The following is a 19,013-nucleotide window of genomic DNA, read 5'->3' on the forward strand; positions in this document are numbered from 1 at the left end:
GTGAACAGGGAAAGTGTGAAAAGAAAACTTGTAGCCCTGGTATACTATTTTGAGTACCCATTTTGTCGTCTGTGATGGTGGACCGAATGTCTGCAAAATAGGCCAACCTTCCCCCCAAAGGCAACCCTGGGCCAGCAGGGGGAGGGCCGAGTCAAAGAGAATGCTTCATTTCAGAAGGTTACTTAGAACTCCCAGATTTTGAAGAGAAAGCATGCCATTGTTTTGTCTTATGAGGAGTAGAGGTCTGTCCCCTAGAAGACCTATAACCCTTAGACCTAGTGTGTCCCTGTTTACTGGGATCAGGAAAAGTCCAGTTCTTAGAAGGGTAATGCCTACTAAAACGAGGAGGCTGAACTAGCAGAAAATCTAACAATTTGCATAGATATGGCTTTATCCTCCAATCTTTAAGACCTCTTCTGCTTTGTTACTAAAAAGATTGTCCTTATGCAAAGGTACATCCAGTAACTTAGATTTAACAGGCTCAGAAAGGGGCTGTTCCCTGAGCTAAGCATGTCTTCTGATAACAGATCCAGTGGCTGCTGCCCTGCAAGAAACCTCCAAATTTTCAAAACCACAGTGTAAAGAATGTTTAGTCACAAGAGTGACAGCATTCAATAAATCATGCATGTCCTTACTCTCCCATCAGGGAAGGAACACCATAATTCAATAAATCATGCATGTCCTTACTCTCCATCAGGGAAGGAACACCAGAATTCAATAAATCATGCATGTCCTTACTCTCCATCAGGGAAGGAACACCAGAATTCAATAAATCATGCATGTCCTTACTCTCCATCATGGAAGGAACACCAGAATTCAATAAATCATGCATGTCCTTACTCTCCATCAGGGAAGGAACACCAGAATTCAATAAATCATGCATGTCCTTACTCTCCATCAGGGAAGGAACACCAGAATTCAATAAATCATGCATGTCCTTACTCTCCGCCGGGGTGGGAACACTAGCAATTTTAGCCTTAATTGCCTCCAATGTATGCTGCAGAAACCATATGAAAAAAGACAATTAACAGACCTAATAGCAAGGGTGGCAGAAGTATAAACCTTTTTACCCCACCTGTCCAAGGCCCTAGATTCTCTGTCAGAGGGAACAGGATTTTTTGCAACCATAGCCTTAACACCTTTGGATCAGCAATAGGATTCCTAAAAAGCAACTGATGAGAATCAGGGACTCTAAAATACCGGTCAGGTTTCCTGGGAGCAGGAGGAACAGAATTAGGAGTCAAAGAATTCTCCATGAAAACATCATCAGCTACTTCCAGCACCGGAGGGACAGCCAGAGGCTTATGCTGTGGTAAATCCAAGAACTCTCTAATCCTTTTCTTAGACTGAGGATAGTCCCGACTCTCCCACTTGAAATGCTCTCTAAGAGTATTCAGAGCATCTCCAAAAGAAAAATCTTCTGGAGGAAAGGCAGAAGGGACAGATTCTTCTGCATCAGAATCCTCAAACCAGAATAAAGTTGAGAGTCTTCCTCTTCATCAGCAGAATTGCTGGAAACATCAGAACCTGAGGGAGACAAAACTTCAGGGGACAATTCTTTAGCCCTCTTAGGAGGAGGAGGTTGAGAGCCCCGGATAAGAATCAAAAGATCACTAGCCATTTTAATCATCTGTGCCTGAGGAATTTGAGGGGAGGCCGGCACCTGCTTTTGAGTAAATTTGTGGCTGGAAGGTTTGCTAGAAAGCTGGAGGGACTCGGGAGGTCTAGCCACAGTGGTAGTCTGAACTGAAATCGTTGGTCTGGTCTCAGGCCGAAGAAAAGAGGCCTCAGAAGCAGAGGCTTGCTTAGCGGCTCCAGACCCATCGATGGTAGTGACTGGCGGAGGGTCAGACGATGAAGTGGAAGCCTGTGGCATGGAGGACTCCGAAAGGGTCTCAGAGGCCTGCGGGTGAACATCCGCGGACTGCACGGGCTGCGAAAGAGCCCCACTGAGTACCGCTGGGTCGACGACCAACTTAACTGGAATGTCATCAGCCGATCTGACCCTAGGCCTATCGCGGTCTTTATCTTTGCGTTTCTTAGGAACAGAGGAAGTCGGGAGACCAGAAGACACCATACTGACGAACCTAGGCCAAACTCTGAAATGCTTATATAAAATTTTAGTTCTTTAGAGACTTTGAGAATGACTTATATAAGCTAAAGAGAATGCAGTGGCAAAGACTACATATGGAAGCCTGTATTTACCATAAAGTGCTTCCTAGGGGCCTGCTGGTTCTCCGCATGCCCACATATGGTAATGTTTATCCAGAACTATTAAAATGCTGGCAGATACTTAATATAGAATTAAGCATCAATTACATGCACCTTCTCAATGATTTCTTTGCTCCACATGAGAAAGAATTGTGTAACAAATTTGAAGGCACAAGCAGATTTGTATTGTAGGTTCTCTGGACCTACTTACACGGCAGAGATTGACAATGTCTTTTTAAAAGTTCTAGCCTATGATGATAAGCAGCAAACTGCTAAGAAATGGAAGTTGGCCAGGGATATGACCAATTTTCAACAAGGCCATACCTTTGTCTGGCCACGAGGGTCCGATTGGACAAACGACCTTGTAAGAGATACTATTCAACAAGCTGCTACTGAACAGTTACAACATAATTTGACATTGAAATCATCTGATGTAAATTCTAACACCTCTGGTGCTACGAATGTTGCTGCTAAACGTGAGATCAATCAAATTGGTTTATTATCTAATTCATTGTCAACAAATGCAAATAATGCCACTAATTTTGCTACTCCTGTAGCTGGTGCTCACCCTAAAGATACCAGCAACCCTCTAGAAACTGATGTTTTCTTTTCAAATTTTCCTGTCCCTTTCAGGCTTCCAAAAACATTGGGCAGGGGGCAGAACCTCAGTTACACGTGCAAGAAACGGAAGTCCTCAGTGGAGCTCAACCATGCCATGGAGGAGAGTGTACGGAAGAGAACTTTTCATTGATTTACAATCTTTCTTCACATATGCTCACAGACTCACAAGTAAGTTTACTTAATAGAGGTCTGAGCTTTGTGCCATCACACTCAGTACCCTATGAAGATATTATCTTGGATGTTAAACTGTTTGTTCGTAACGTAGCATTAAAGTTGACATTTGGTGGAGAATGCACAGCGCCTGCTCTTTTAAAGCATTCTAGCTTGTTTATGCCGCAAATACCTCCAGTGCTTGAAACTTTTATTAAGACAGTCGAAAGTGAATTGTTTAAAATGGACAAATTCATGCATAATTTCTATAATTCATCATAAAAATATATGGCTCTAAATGAACTTAAAAATAGTAAAGTGCTAACATTTCATCCTGCTGATAAAGGGGGCTCTGTTGTAATCCTTGACACCGCACAATATAATATAGCCATGATTTGTATGCTCAATGATGTTGATACATATGAACATGTGACTAATAATGATTTAAATAAGATTATAAGCCATATCCATGAGCACCTTTACTCTTATTAATGAAACGTGTTATAGAAAAAGACATGTATGATTTTATGATGATTGCTGATCCCTTGACACCAACTATTCATGGGCTTACCCAAGGTCCATAAGTCTTTACATAACCCACCTCTTTGTCCCATTGTTTCAGGCAGGGGTTGGGCCACAGAATTTATTTCCATTTTTATTGAACATTACTTAAAAATACCTTTGGAAAAAGCTAGTACGGTCCTTAGGGATACAGAGCACTTTCTAGGTATGTTGGGTGATTATTCTAGAGAAGATGGTATTTATTCTGAACATACTTTGTTAGTTACCATGGATATACAGACCTTATTTACTATCATACCCCATGAAATGGGCATTACCAATCTGAAGAGTTTTCTAACTGTAAACACTGGCTATTCATCTGAATTGATTGGATATATAGTTGTGTTAATGGATATGATTCTACAAAATAATGTTTTTGTTTAATGACATTCTTTATAGATAAAAGATAGGGGTTACAATGGGGACTCCTTGTGCTAACAGTTACGCCATCCTAGTGTTGGCGGAATGGGAGTGTGAGGTAGTCCTCAGTGGGCACTCCTTCTCCACATAATTGCTGTATTACAAGCGCTTTGTGGATGACATTTTTGTTTTGTGGGAGGCTGATTTGTCCATTATTTAGAAACATTAAGTAACTGTTTTAAATTTACTGTGAATTATTCAGCCATTACTACATACTTTCTAGATGTGAAAATTTACATTTTTGATGGAGTTATTAAAACCTCCCTATATAGGAAGCCATGTAGGAAGAATACTTTTTTACATCATAATAGCATGCATCCCAGGCATGTTTTTAACAATATCACCAAAAGTCAGTACCGTAGACTTTCTCGCTTAGACACTGAGGATGTAGAATGTTTTGAAGCTATGGATCTACTAAGTAATGCCTTTTTGGCTAGGGGCTTTAAGCAGCAGGATTTGAATGCTACATATGGTGAGGTTGCTTCCTTGAGATCAAGCAAGGGCAAACCTTTCTTTAAAAGCTCATATGAGTCCAAGTTACCCCATGATAATTCAACGGGCCATAAAGTTAGACTTTCCTTGACTTATGGTAATAATGTGTAGCAGGTCTGCAGCACGGTTAATACATTTTGGCCCATATTACTCTCAGACGACAAAATAAAATCTATAGTGGGTGATAAACCTAGTTACGTTTTTAAGAACAATTTGTCTCTGAAGAGACAACTGTGTTACAGATCCACGGTTAGACCAGCTGTCTTCTGATTGGAAGGGAACCTATCCTTGTAGGGGCTGCAAAGCCTGCTGTCACATTTCTACCAGGGTAGTTTTTCAGCATCCAGTATATGATGTTATATTTAAACCTGACGTTTATGCTGATTGCAAGTCCCATGGACTTGTACACTTGGCCAGATGTACACATTGCACTTCATTCTACGTGGGGAAAACTGTTCTTCAGCATATGGGTGACATTAGACGTAAAAACACACTTAATGCCCTAGCCAAACACATTTCTATTTTTACTGATCATAGTTTTGATTTTATAGTGTTGCAATTGCTATATTTTATCAACAGGTATGGTGATTTTAATAATAGACTTGAAACTGCAGAGACAATGCAATTTCAATATTGGTTAATTGAAGCACGTTTTAGTATTTAATGGGTTTTGTTGTTTTATTCTGTGGATCTGATGAAGGACAACTTGTGTGAAAGCGCTTATCCTGTGTACTCTGTGCATTATACTTTTATAGGCTTGGTGGATGCCTGGTTTGTTTGCAGCATTTATAAAATTTTAGTTCTACGGTGTATGGTACGCAGATTAAAAGAAGCACAGAGATCACAATTAAGGGCGTCGTGCTCAAGGCCTAAGCAAGTGACACAGTAAGAATGAAAATCACGATGCGGAATCTGTTTTCCACTGGCAAGACAGTTATTAACTTTCTCTGACATTCATTAAAGCAAGAAAAGAGGATCCCCAACAGGGTACTTAGCTGAGGAGGTCTTCAACTGAAGTAGTCAGAATACAAAAGCAGGTAAATCGGCCGACCGGCACTCATGCAAATTGCTTCTGCTTCGGGCTCCACAGCAAGAAAGACTGAGGAAATGGCGTTGGCTGCCTTCCTTTATACCAGATGTCGGGTTTACGGCCGAAGGCAGCCAACGTCATATACCAAGGACTTCGGTATTCTGGCCAACTGTGGGCTACTGGGAGCCGGATAACCCCTTTTGTAAGGACTGCAACAGCGAAACACGATGAACATCCCTGGATCCTACCCAATTTGGCTTCATGAAGGGCAGATCTTGCCTGTTAAAGGTGATGGATTTCTTTTGAAAGTGTGACCAAGCCCACTGATGAGGGCAGATCTGTACACACAGCGTACCTGGACTTGGCAAAGGCTTTCAACATAATCCCACATTCAGACATTACCGATAAACTTAGAAAACGTAATGTAAACCCCTTTGTTGTAAGATGGGTTGACAAGTGGCTGACAAACTGGACACATCATCAATGTGGGTTACTCCGCATCAACCAGCAGACCTGTTAACAGTGGGGGGGGGCACAGGGCTCAGTGCTGGGCTCCTTACTGTTTGATATATACTTCTCAGAAGTTCAGGTCAAAACTAAAAGGTTGTAGCTGACCAAGTTTGCAGACAAATGCAAACTAGGTGCAATCACTGAATCCCCAAATTATGTCAATATAATCCAGGATGGTCTCACACAGACCAGCGACTGGTGTACTAGTCACAGTCCCAAACTGAATGCAAAGAAATGCATCATCATTCCCTTTGGCGCAAACAATGTCCTTTCACACTATCAAATCAATAACAACACCCTAAGTGCCTATGAAGTGGTAAAGGACCTGGGATTACAAGTTTACAGCGACCTTAACTTCGACCACCATGTGTCTACCAGTGTAAGGAAAACGTCCACATAGCTCACTTGATTAGTAAAGGCACTGCCTCAAGAGCAAAATAAGTTATAACTCTTATATTCGGCACTTATCCAGCCCATAATTGAGTATAACGCCCCATTCGGTATGTAACATTCTAAACACCTACAGCAATTGGGAGAACTCAGAGCTTTCTAAAAAAATGATCAAGGGCCTCCAGCATGTGCCTTAGACCGACTAAAATCCCTGTCACTATACTCCATATCATCTAGATTTCTTAGGACAGACTTGTGCCTGGCCTACAGAACAGCCCAGGACCCAAACCTAATGAACTTACTGCATATTCGTACATCAAATGGGTCTAGGGCTACCCATTCCAGGGACTTAAATATGGCCTGCAACTTAAATATGACATGCTGGAGGAACAGATTTACCTCCCAGCAATTGCCACTTCTTTAGAACAGGCTACCAATTCATGTGAAACAGAGCACCTCTATGAAACTGTTCAAGAGGAACCTGGATGAGTGGATGAGGCAACATAAATTCTTACCAGGGATAGTGCCCACAACCCTCCTGGACATGGGCAGTCATCACTAAATGCAATCTTTGGTATTGACTAGTACCTCTATGGTATTACACTGGGTTGAAAAGTACAGTTTTGTACCTACCATAAATGTAGATGTTCGAGGATCCACATTGCTGCAGTCCTAACCATTGGGGTAGTCCGCTGTCCCAGTCGGCCCGAATACCAAAGTATATGGCTGACGTCGGTCAAGGCGCATTAGTCTGACGTCAGGACGTCAGGGTACTAATGCGCATGACCGACGTCATATCCTCAGTCTTTTCTTGCCCCAGATGTCAGAAGACCCTAAAAAGACAAGGCCCAAACCAAAAACACCAAACACTCCTGCACCAAAAATATGTACAATATATACAAAATTACAAGAGTATAACCTCACCCACACAACCACCCCTAAACACAGAGGGGAAGGAGGGAGGGTAAATTGGACTGCAGCAATGTGGATCCTCGAACATCTACATTTATGGTAGGTACAAAACTGTACTATGTTCTTCATTCCACATTGCTGCAGTCCTAACCATTGGGTAGAATCCCAAAGCAGAGGTAAGGGAGGCTGGCAAATCATAAGGAAGCAGGAGCTGTCAACATGCCTTGCAAAATAGCTGTGGCAAAACCAGCCCTAGATTTAGAGTAGAGAGGAAGGTGGTAATGCTTAGAGAAAGTATGCACTGAACTCCAAGTAGCTGCCTCCAAAATATCCTTAGTTGCCACCCCTTAGAAATGCTGTTGAAGTGGCAGTAGCCCTAGTGGAATGAGGCCTAATCCCAGCTGGAATCTCCTTGCCATGATGGGAATAACAAAATGCAATGCAAAACCCAATCCACTTAGAAATAGTTTGTTTTGACACAGGCTTGCCCTGAGAACTCAAAGCTAAAGAAACAAACAACTGCTGAGACTGCCTAAAATCCTTAGTCCTGCTTAAATAATAACGCAACTGCCTGTGTACATCTAAAGTGTGCAAAATCTTTTCCCCCTTATTTTGGGGATCTGCATAGAAAGTAGGCAAATGAATAGTTTGGTTTAAAGCCACACTAGAAACCACCTTAGGCATAAAAGAAGGATTAGTACGTAATGATACCCTATCCTTATGGAAAATCAAAAGGCTCTACCGCCATAAGGGCCTGCAATTCAGAAACCCTTCTTGCAGAAGTAATGGCCAACAAAAAGCAGTCTTCCATGACAAGTATTTCAATTCAGCAGTAGCGAGGCTCAAAAGGTTGTAGAGTAAGTTTCTCCAACACAAAATTGAGATCCCAAGCAGGAGTAGGAGCTCTACGCGGGGGTCTTATATTCTTTGCCCCTCTAAGAAATTGCTTGAACAAAGGATGCGAAAACAATGGTGGGTCACAATCATAGTGAGCTGAAATTGCTGCAGCATGAATCTTAATGGAAGAGAAAGACAAACCTTTGTCCAATAACTCAGTAAGATATTGAAGAGCCACACTCAAATTAGGCTCAGAAATCTCCAAATTCTTTGCTGCACTCCAAAATAAAAATCTCTTCCATTTTTCTGCGTACACTTTCCTTGTACTAGGTCTTCTGGCTTCCATAATCACATTTAAAACTTGTTGAGGAAGTTGAGACCTGCTGTGTTTCAAAACAGAATATGCCAGGCTGTTAGATGAAGAGAGTGAAGCTTGACATTGAGCAGGTGACCGTCCCTCTGAGACAACAGGTGTGGAATCAAAGGTAAAGGCCATGGAGGCTTCCTTACCAGACTCCTCAGTAATGGGTACCAGTGTTGCCGAGGCCAATCTGGAGCTATTAAAATCATCCTTGGCTTGTCTTGTCTGACCTTTAGGAGCACCTTTGGGAGAAGAGGCAGAGGTGGAAAGGCATACACATGAAGATTTTTCCAACTGAAAGACAGAGCATCCACTTTCCAAGCTGTGTGATGAAACCTCTTTGTGCAAAACTTTGGCAGCTGGTGATTTAGTGGAGAAGCGAACAGATCTATGTCTGGAGTTCCCCATGACACTGTCAATTTCGAAATACATGAAGATCCAGTTTCCACTGGGGATCCATGATTTGTCTGCTTAACACATCTGCTAAGGAGTTCTGTGCTCGGCAGAAACCTTGCCTGAAGAGTTAGTTGCAAGCTGAGCGCAGTCTCCCATAAAATCATTGCTTGCCTGCACAACGGGTAAGAATGTGTTCCCCTTGTTTGTTGATGTACCACATGACAGTTGTGTTGTCTGTTAGAATCAACACCTGCCCTGGAAGAAGTAACTCCTTGAAAGCCATTAATGCAAACTGGACTGCGAACATCTCCTTCATGTTGATATGTAGATGCTGTAGTCTGGCAGGCCACTTGTCTTGTATCCACTTTCCATTTAGATGAGCTCCCCAAGCAATGTCTGAGGCATCTGTCGTTAGAATCTGACTCGCCTCTGGCGGGTCACAGAGAGTCCCTTGTTTAGGTGACATTCCTGAGCCCACCACAAAATTCCTGTTGAATGCAAGGTATTATTTGAATGACAGTGTCCAAATCCTGGCAGTGCTGTGTCCATACATTTTGAGATACCATTGCACCTTGCTCATATGCAGTTTGGCATTGGGAAGCACCAGAATACAAGATGCCATGAACCCTAAGGCTTGAAGGACTGTCCTTGCAGTCAGCCCGGACTGAAGAGATAGTTGATGGAAGTAAATGGAAAGATTCTTTTGTTTGTCCGGGGTTAAAAGGCCATCTGGGCTGCTGTATTCAGTCTCACACCCAGAAAGCACATGTCTTGAGAGGGTACTAGACTGGACTTTATTTCGTTCACAGAATACCCTAGGCATCTTAGCACTGCTATCACATATTCCAAATGCTGTAAAAGGTCTTCCTTTTCTTGAGCCAGAATCAGGCAGTCGTCCAAGTAAGGACAGATTTGAATTCCTTTTAGCCTGAAGTAAGCTATCACTGGAGCCAGAACCTTTGTGAATACTCTGGGCGCAGTAGATAAGCCAAAGGGCAATGCAGAGAACTGATAATGGGAATTTCCAGCTCGAAAACGCAAATACTTCCTGCAACTTAGTCTGATAGGCACATGAAGGTAAGCTTCCTTGAGATCTAAAGTTACCATCCAGTGATCTTTGCCCAGCAGAGGTAAAAGCTGTTGTAACGTCAACATTTTGAACTTGGGAATGTCCAGATAAGTGTTGAGGATAGATAAATCCAAAATTGGTCTCCACGTGTTCCCCTTCTTTGGTACTAGGAACAGGCGAGAATAAAATCCTAGGCCCCTTTCTGGCACAGGAACTGGCTGAATGGCTCCTATTTGGAGTAACAGCGAAATTTGCTTGTGAGCCTCTTTTCTTTGTAGAGGAGGAATGTCTGGCATGCCTTTGAAAGGAGGCAAGGTATGGAAATAAAACCTGTAACCGTGGTGAATGATATCCAAAACCCATCTGTCTTGGGTAATTAAATCCCAATTTTCTTTGAAAAGAGCCAGCCTTCCTCCCAAAGGTGCTGCCAGGCGAGAATGTACTGGCAGCTGAAAAGGTAGGTCATTGGGTCTGTTTACGAAAGGACTGACCCCTGCCCTCACCAGAAGTCTGAGCAGGTGAACTCCCTGTCCTAGGCCTAAAAGAACCTTGAGCTCTGCCCCTACCACGTCTAGACCTACCCCTAGACTGGGAATCATAAGCAGGATATGTCCATCCCTTAGTAGGCCAATTTCTACTAAACTTCGGAGGCTGCACCTGCAAAAAATCTTTAACAGTTTGCATAGACTTAGCCTTGTCCTCCATTTTCTTTAAAACTGCTTCCACAGGCGAACCAAACAACACATCAGACTGTAAAGGAGCATCCAAAATCCTTGTCTTAACATGCTCAGCTAAATTCTGATCCCTCAACCAGGCGTGCCTACGAAGAACAGAACCAGTGGCAGCCACCCTCGAGGAGGCCTGCACAGCATCAAAACCACATTGCAAGGAATGCTTACCCACCTGTTCAGACACATGGACTAAATCCTGCAACTCTTTACACTCAATACCTTCAGCCAGAGCATCCACCTTAGACTGCAATTGTGAAAGGAGATAATTTTGATATTTCAACATGTAAAACTGGCAATTCAATGCCCTCATGGCTAAAGTGGAAGAAGTATACACTTTCTTTCCCCATCTATCCAAAGCCCTTGCCTCTTTATCAGGAGGAACAGGATTTTTAACAACAGAAGCCTTAACACCTTTAGGCCCCTGAGAGACAGTTTCCGGGTCTGCCCTAGGACTCTTAAAAAGATACTTATGAGCTTCAGGCACCCTATAGTACCTATCCGGTTTAACTGGGGCAGGAGGCAAAGAATCAGGGTTCAGGGAAGCCTCTGCAAAAACATCTTCCACCACATTCAGAACAGGAGGTATAGCTAAAGGCCTATGCTGGGGTAAAAACAAAAATTTCCTAAGCCTCTTCCTGGAATCAGAGAAATCTTGACCTTCCCATTTAAAATGCTCCCTCATGGAATGCAGAGTCTCTGAAAATGAAAAATCCTCAGGAGGAGAAGCTGAAGGAGTAGAATCATCCACATCAGAATCAGAATAAGGAGGATACTCCTGCAAGTCTTCAGCCGAAGACTCAGAAGCCTCCGAACACTGCTCAAAACTCTCAAACTCAGGTTCCACCCTAGGCCTCTTATCAGGAGGGGGCATAGAACCTCTAATCATAGTAATCAAATCCTCTGCCATTTTAAGCATATGTTTCTTAGGCAAAGATCCTGAAGAGCTAGGAGAAACCCCCACTGAAGTTAAACCTGGCCTGCCTCTCAAAGAAGCCTTGGAAACAGAAGGGGAGGCTCTAACTACCTTAGGAAGAGAGGGAAGAACAGCCACCTGAGAAGCCCCTTCAGCCTGGCCTACCTCCTGAGAGGACACATCCTGTAACAGTAAAGTCTCTCCCTGAGACTCCAAAGAAACTCCTGGCAAAACCTCCGGCTCCACTGAGCCTTCTAAAGAACCGACGTCCGGGACTGTCGGTTCTTCCACTCTAGGCTTTGCTGCTTTGTCCTTGCGCTTTTTGGGCGTTGGAGCATCCGACGGCATTTTATAATTACAACGCTTCCCAAAAACTAACCTGGCACAGTCTAACCTTCTCTTAATAGTGCGTTTGTTAAATCTAGCACAAGAGCGGCATCCAACAACGTCGTGCTCAGGCATACACAAGGTATGGTAATCCCTATGAGGTATCTGTTTCCCACAAGAAATACAGTTATTCACTTTTTCTGACATCCGGTTAAATACTGAGGCAAGAAAAAAACAAAATATTCCCCAACGGGGTACTTAGCCAACTTTGATTCGGTCTGAAACTCTGACTTCAGAAAATTTCAGAACGCCAACCTGCACTCGCAAAACTGCTTCTGCATCGGACCATGCGGCAAAAAAGACTGAGGATATGACGTCGGTCATGCGCATTAGTACCCTGACGTCCTGACGTCAGACTAATGCGCCTTGACCGACGTCAGCCATATACTTTGGTATTCGGGCCGACTGGGACAGCGGACTACCCCAATGGTTAGGACTGCAGCAATGTGGAATGAAGAACATCAGCTAGGCTGAAATGACTTCCGGATCGATAGCCTAGTAATCTCCTATGATTCTATAACAAGGCAAAATTACATACATTTGGCCATATTACATAAATAACATGGGATAAATAAAAGTAGATGGCTCTAAACTGCAAAACACTGAAGCCTAAGCATGTCTCGGATGCAAATGCATGGAGCTATGACTGATGGTGTGTCATATTCACCTATACTGGTGGAGTAATGTGGGTTCTGCAGGCACAAGGGAACACAGGATATTGCAACTTCCCTGGTGGAAATTGGGGAAACCATCACTCGGGCTGTGAATTGAGGGGCAGGGTGCTTGTGGAAGTGAGGGGACATCCTTGGCCCACTGAGTACCCCATGAACCTCACTAGTTGTGTGTGTGTGGTTAGGGACAGGAAAACAAGCACAACATCTTCAAATCATCCTGATGGCTTCCTCAGTGCTGATCCATCTCCATTAGGTGCTGCCCAGCGAAGGGAAAGAATGAGCTGTTAGACTGACCGGGTCTGATGGGCAGCAGGCAGACGTGGCAAAACCTGCAAAAACAGACAATACTAAAGCCTAAACACCCCCCAAAATCTTGAGACAAATGTATAGCAGTGACAAAGCAAAGGAAATAAATTCTCACATATCTGTTCAGCAGATATGATAAAGTTGACTACAGAAAGAAAAAAACATCAGGAAGGTCACAAACTATACCAGGAGAAACACCAGCTAGAGCTTACCTGAAATGTCTGAAATGATGTTGTATTACAATTGTATTACGAACATTTTTAGGTAAAGTATTCCAAGCCATAGAGTAGTTTTAGGGAAGACATTCGATCAAAGGAGACCAGTATCATAGGGTGCCTTCCTTTGTCCTCAGCAAATAAAAAGTGAGATTTATATTGAGTTTATTTCTTATGGGTGGATGATAAGATAAGGTAAATTAATAATAATAATAATAATAATAATAATCATCATCATCATAACTCTACCACCACCACCACACTTGCAGTGACTGGTGTCTAATAAGATTTCTCCAAGATGGCAGTACTCTTGTTGTCTGAAAAAAGAGAATATGATGAAGATTTTTTTTTGAAGCAAAGTAATGCTGGGGGGAACATTCAAAGTAACACGAGGGAATGCATACTCAGGCCTGGGTTTAACAACATCTATGCTTGCATCTTTCCTTACTTCTTAGGAGTGAAGATGAAGAATTATGTGCAGCTATTTTAGTTGTGTTGGAACTATCAGCCGGAGTAGTGTGCGTTACCGAAAGGACAACTGTTGATCTCAAATTAGTTCTAGATATTACAGCAGGAAACAATGCACCGCAATGACTTATCCTTCACTCATACCAAAAGTATGATGTGCAAGACAAAAAATTTACTGTATCTCACCATCAACATACAGTTAACAGATTCAGTATTCATTCTCAGGGGAAGGCATGCATCCCTTTGCATTTACGCATCCTGTTTCTGCCAAACTACAGTACTGAATACTCAAATGTCTGTACTACATTCCTCTAATAATGAGGTTCTGAAAAGAAGTAAAATATCAGAAATAAAGATATAAAAACAAGTATGAAAAAACATGTTAGTCCTTACCTGAAGAGGATGGTCAACATCTTCTGACAATGGCTGGCAGTCCTGTATAAAGTAGATCATTACAAATGACACACTTGCAGTCACTATTGTCACCAATATGGCTTCTATAACTTGCTGAAAACGATTATATATGTACCTGTAAGGCAAAAAACAGAAACTCAAGACAACAGGCTCCAAACTTTAAGGTATCAGAGAAGTTATTTTTGTAAAAAGAACATCTCCTCCCAGGGTTGTGAGGACTGTGATTAGTCACACAAAATAAGTGTATTTAATTCTCAGAAGGCAATCAAGTCAGTCAAGACAAGGGTAGAAGCATGTTAAGAGTCTAGTGGACAACTGTCTTCTTGCAGGAACACAGAAGAAATGGAAATCTGCCCTTTGAACCCCTCAAGACTGGTAAGTATGTGTGTACTACATAATGAAGATAAAAAGAAAAGCCAGCTAGAATAGTGCATTTTGGTATGTAACATTGTAACATTACTACAAGGTGTGCCTACGAAATGTAGACAGAAAATATCTTGCGTACTGTGGCTAACTGCCACCCTCCCAAGGCTACCATGACAAACTAACCTTTCAAATCAGGTAACCTTGCCTCAGCACAGTAAACACTACTGCTGCTTACTCTGTGTGCTTCACACTGCCCTCAGACAGCACAACAATCAGAAGGCTGTGAGTTTTAACACCACACTGGGCATCTGGATTAAAATTCTGATGAAGACTTGGTAATGCAGCACGGGTGGGGGGGTGTATTCTTGAGGTACCATCTTCTGCAGAATACATTAAGCGGGGGCATCTATTCCTCCTCCTCTCCATCCTGCAGCTCTTGGTAGTTCTGGTAGAGGTCAATGATTCCTCACAGCAATCCGAGGCAAGGGGACACATTTTATTAAAGGGTTTAATAAGCAACACAAAAGAAAAGCAACAAAAAAGAAACCTATACACATACAGAACCAATCATCAAAACAAATATTGTGTACACTAATACAGTATATGCAGGACTCCACCAGGTGGCATTTTACAACCTTGACTACCCACAACATTCCCACCCAAAAAAAATCCACACATTATAACTTACGTCACCGTGCCCCTAAAAGAAAGAAAATGTCTCTTCATCATCAAAATATCCACCCCGTAATTACCTCATACTTTTTATAAACAAAAACCGTGCAGTCAGCATATCAACTAATCTGCAACAAGGCCTTCCGCATAACTGCTGGGATCCCCAACTAGGATTTCCCCAACTAGGCATAATTTAGAATTTTCTCTCTTCCAAACTCTGAGCAGCACATGCATCATCATACACCAAGTGACAAGACGGCAATCAGCCCCTGTAATACATATTTTGAACCCCCCTCAAACTACTGAGGTAGCACAACTTTTAAGCAAGAAAAATAAAGTCGCAAGAATTATATACGTGCCTCATTTACAGGAAAATCAATCCATATCTTGTTGGCCTAAGAGGACAATTCCTGCACAGATCAGTGGTAGAAGGGTATAAAAGGCATCTTGTGCAGAAGCCATCACTACAAATGAACTGATATGATAAGCACTTATCTACTATATCTGACTTCAGAGATTTTCTGCAGTGGGCAAACACTACAAAGAATCAAGCAGTAAATTCTAAAAACTCCTGGGAGTCCTGAGTCAAGCAACCAACAAGCCTTTCCTAGAGGACTTCAAGGACTACAACACACAGGCAGCCTATGTGAATTAAGGCTCCAGACAATCAAAAGGGGTAAGAAGGTGCTGGCATTTAGGGGTACAGACTCCTCCAAAGTGGTCAACCTGTAGTTCTTCTCTTACTGATAGCGTGACCCTCTTACTAGTTGATGGGTAATGCATTTGGTACACAAAGTTTCCTTTACTCTACAAAGAGAGATTACGATAAAGTCTAGTTTCTCTCCTATGCATTCTGGCAACTGTTTGGCCCTTTGCAAGAAGGGAGGCTCTCTGTACTAGGAATCCTCCACGGCCACACTAAGTTGCTGATGTCAGCCCACAGCTATCCTGAGTGCCTCCTGTGATGAATCAGGGTGAAGCACTGGCACTTACGGCAATATTTCTGTGTACTGCTTTCCTATGTAAAATAAGATGAGCTGATAAAGGTCCTATCTGGTGATATCATAGCCATATGGATGCTATGAGGTTTTAGCATTTAGGCATTAAATGTTGGAACTTTCCTTTGATGACAGTTAAGACTGTGGACCAAACTGTAAGAGACACAGAAAAGAACTGGGTAGAACATTAGGTGAATTTAGCCTCTTAGCTTATCGCATGACATCACATGTCCATAGGTTGTTACTAGGCTAACTACCGCTAGGGGTTTTGCAAGCCTAATCTCGTACCTCAAACAATTTGGGTCCTAAGTACCATGGGTGCCTATACAGGGGGTTTGGAGTGTGGTGTGTATTTCAGTAGGGAGGTACTGTAGAACATGGACTAGGATCGCGTTTGTTGATAAGCTGTCCCACCAATAGAGGTTGCCACCCTCACTTTGATGGAAATCTACAGCAAAGGGCTGCACTGACAGCGATTCACAAATGACATATTCAAGAGTCAATGGCTGCCATTTTGCACAGTCACATGGGAATGGTTACTTGTGGGAACTTTCAAAGTTCTGTATTTATATATATATATATATATATATATATATATATATATATATTCCTAATACCTGAAAGACTGTCTGCCATACATCATTGTTGTTTATAGTGAGGGACTGTGACAGGCTACTATGGGTAGATTACAGGGGATAGAAGTAATGTCAGTGCAGATGTGTTCATGCTACCTGCAGGTCCACCTGTAATATATGTATGGTGGAGAAATGTACAGAGCTCATACGTAAACAGTAGAAATCCATCTCAGGATGCCAGCATGGTAACTGCTTTATCACAATGTTCCAGAGTAATTTCACTGTGTAGATATTACCCGTAAGGCCACAACAAGGTAAGAAACACAGGTGTAGGGACAGAAGGTGCTGCACTTGCCACACTTCACTAATGTGACCCCTCTCCTTCCTAGCATGGACAAAAACGGAATGTTAACCATGTGGGCTGCAAAAGGAGGCAACTCTGACTGGCATAAGGCTGGGTTCATACTACTGATGCATGCCGTCTTGGGGTATATTCTTGTACATACTGGACCAATACACTTATAGCACTCTTCACACTGTGTCACCACTCTGAGGGTCCATAAGTGGACTAAGTGCCTCAAACACAGTCTGCCCTTGCTTAATACATAGCAGGGAAGATAAGGATGGCAGTGACTTGACATGAGGGGGTGGTGATCTCTCTTCAGCAGCCAGCCCAGGACCATTGCTTATACTGGCTCAGCTATACCTACAGCAGCTGGTGGACTCTGTGGTTGAGAGGACGCTGGATGTTTTGCTTGGCTGCATGGTATGCTTCCTGGAGAAGCTAACAGATTCACTCACCTGGCTGGCCCCAACCTTCTGGCAACCAGATGGTAAACATATGAATGCCACCAGCTACTGATTTGCCTGCTAGTAACGGGTCAGCATACACACACTCTGGGTTTGGCAGCTGATTACACGGTGTCCAAACCCTACCACCTCCCCAGGCTGGTGTTCTTCCTTTCTGCTGTGCATTATACAACCATCCCAATCACTATCTGTCCACACACATTGCATCTCTGCCAATTCCATACATCTTCATCCTTGTATGTGTACATCCATCAGTTTGAAGTTTTTATGTGCTCGTCTGTTTACAGCTATAGACTTTCAGCTTTCCTTCCCCTGCTTTTTTCATCACCTTTACTCTGACACCCCTTTCTACATAAGAAAAAGATGTCTTACCTGCAAATAAAGTCACCCAGTCTCCTCCCATCATGCACTTTCCTATAATGTTATCCTTGTGTTCTTCTGCTTGCTATCATATCCCTTTCTTACTTTCCTACACGTCCCTTTACTATCCAATTATATGCATCATCAGGGTGTCCAAGAACCTGTCTTCTGTTTAGCCAATGTAGATGCTATTCAGGTCTAGCTGTATGTGAGTGAGGAGTACCCTTTGTCCTGCTCTGCTGTGGGAAAAGCTATATATACACCAGTGCTCTTCTATTTCTCTAAGTGATGAGCAACTCGTGTTACATACAGTGTATATGAAAAGTGTACACACCCCTGTTAAAATGCCAGGTTTTTGTGATATAAAAAAAAATAAGACCACAAGAAATCATTGCAAAACTTTTCCCACCTTTAATGTGACCTATAACCTCTACAATTCAATTGAAAAGCAAACAAATCTATCCGGATACAAAATATAAAAAATAAAAAATGTAAAATACGCTGATTGCATAAGTGTGCACACCCTTAAACTAATACTTTGTTGTGTGTGTGCACACCCTTAAACTAATACTTTGTTGAAGCACCTTATTATTTGATTACAGCATTCAGTCTTCTTGGGTACACACCTGCCATCAATTAAAGAGACTCTGATTAATCCTAAATAAAGTTCAGCTATCCTAGTACGATTTTCCTGACATTTACTCAGTTGCCTGCTACAGCAAAAGCCATGGTTGACAGAGAGTTTGCAAAGCATCAAAGGGATCTCATTGTTGAAAGGTATCAGTCAGGAGAAGGGTACAAAAACAGTTCCACAGCATTGGATATACCATGGAACACAGTGAAGACAGTCATCAAAAAGTGGAGAAAATATGGGATAACAGTGACATTGTAAAGAAAGTACAGCTGTGTACACTTGCCATAAATGTAGATGTTCAAGTGTATTCACTGTAGCAGTCATCACATTTGGGTTATCCCTGCCTGGATAGCCCTCGGCTGGCCAGAATACCAGAGGCTTCATATTCGGGCGTCGGCTACGGTCGCCTGCAGACTGATGTCAGGTTGTCGGAGGTATAAAGAGAGGCAGCCGATGCCATTACATCAGTTTTTCTTGCCATAACTGTCAGGAGCCCAAAAGGAGGCATGGGCCAGAGGACTGACCCCCAC

At 42.6% G+C, this 19,013-nt stretch overlaps 1 protein-coding gene across 1 annotated transcript in view; it reads right to left on the minus strand.

Annotated features, from left to right (window-relative positions):
• CLCN7 (chloride voltage-gated channel 7) overlaps nucleotides 1-19,013 on the minus strand; it is a 1,228,907-nt gene that overhangs the window by 469,380 nt on the left and 740,514 nt on the right. The window contains exon 15 of the mRNA XM_044089120.1: nucleotides 14,048-14,183. Coding sequence (XP_043945055.1) covers nucleotides 14,048-14,183 — 136 coding nt within the window. The remainder of the gene's footprint in view (nucleotides 1-14,047; nucleotides 14,184-19,013) is intronic.

This window comes from Protopterus annectens, chromosome 12.part0 (genome assembly GCF_019279795.1).
Source record: "Protopterus annectens isolate FY-2018-M chromosome 12.part0, PAN1.0, whole genome shotgun sequence".
Classification (NCBI taxonomy): Eukaryota; Metazoa; Chordata; order Ceratodontiformes; family Protopteridae; genus Protopterus; species Protopterus annectens.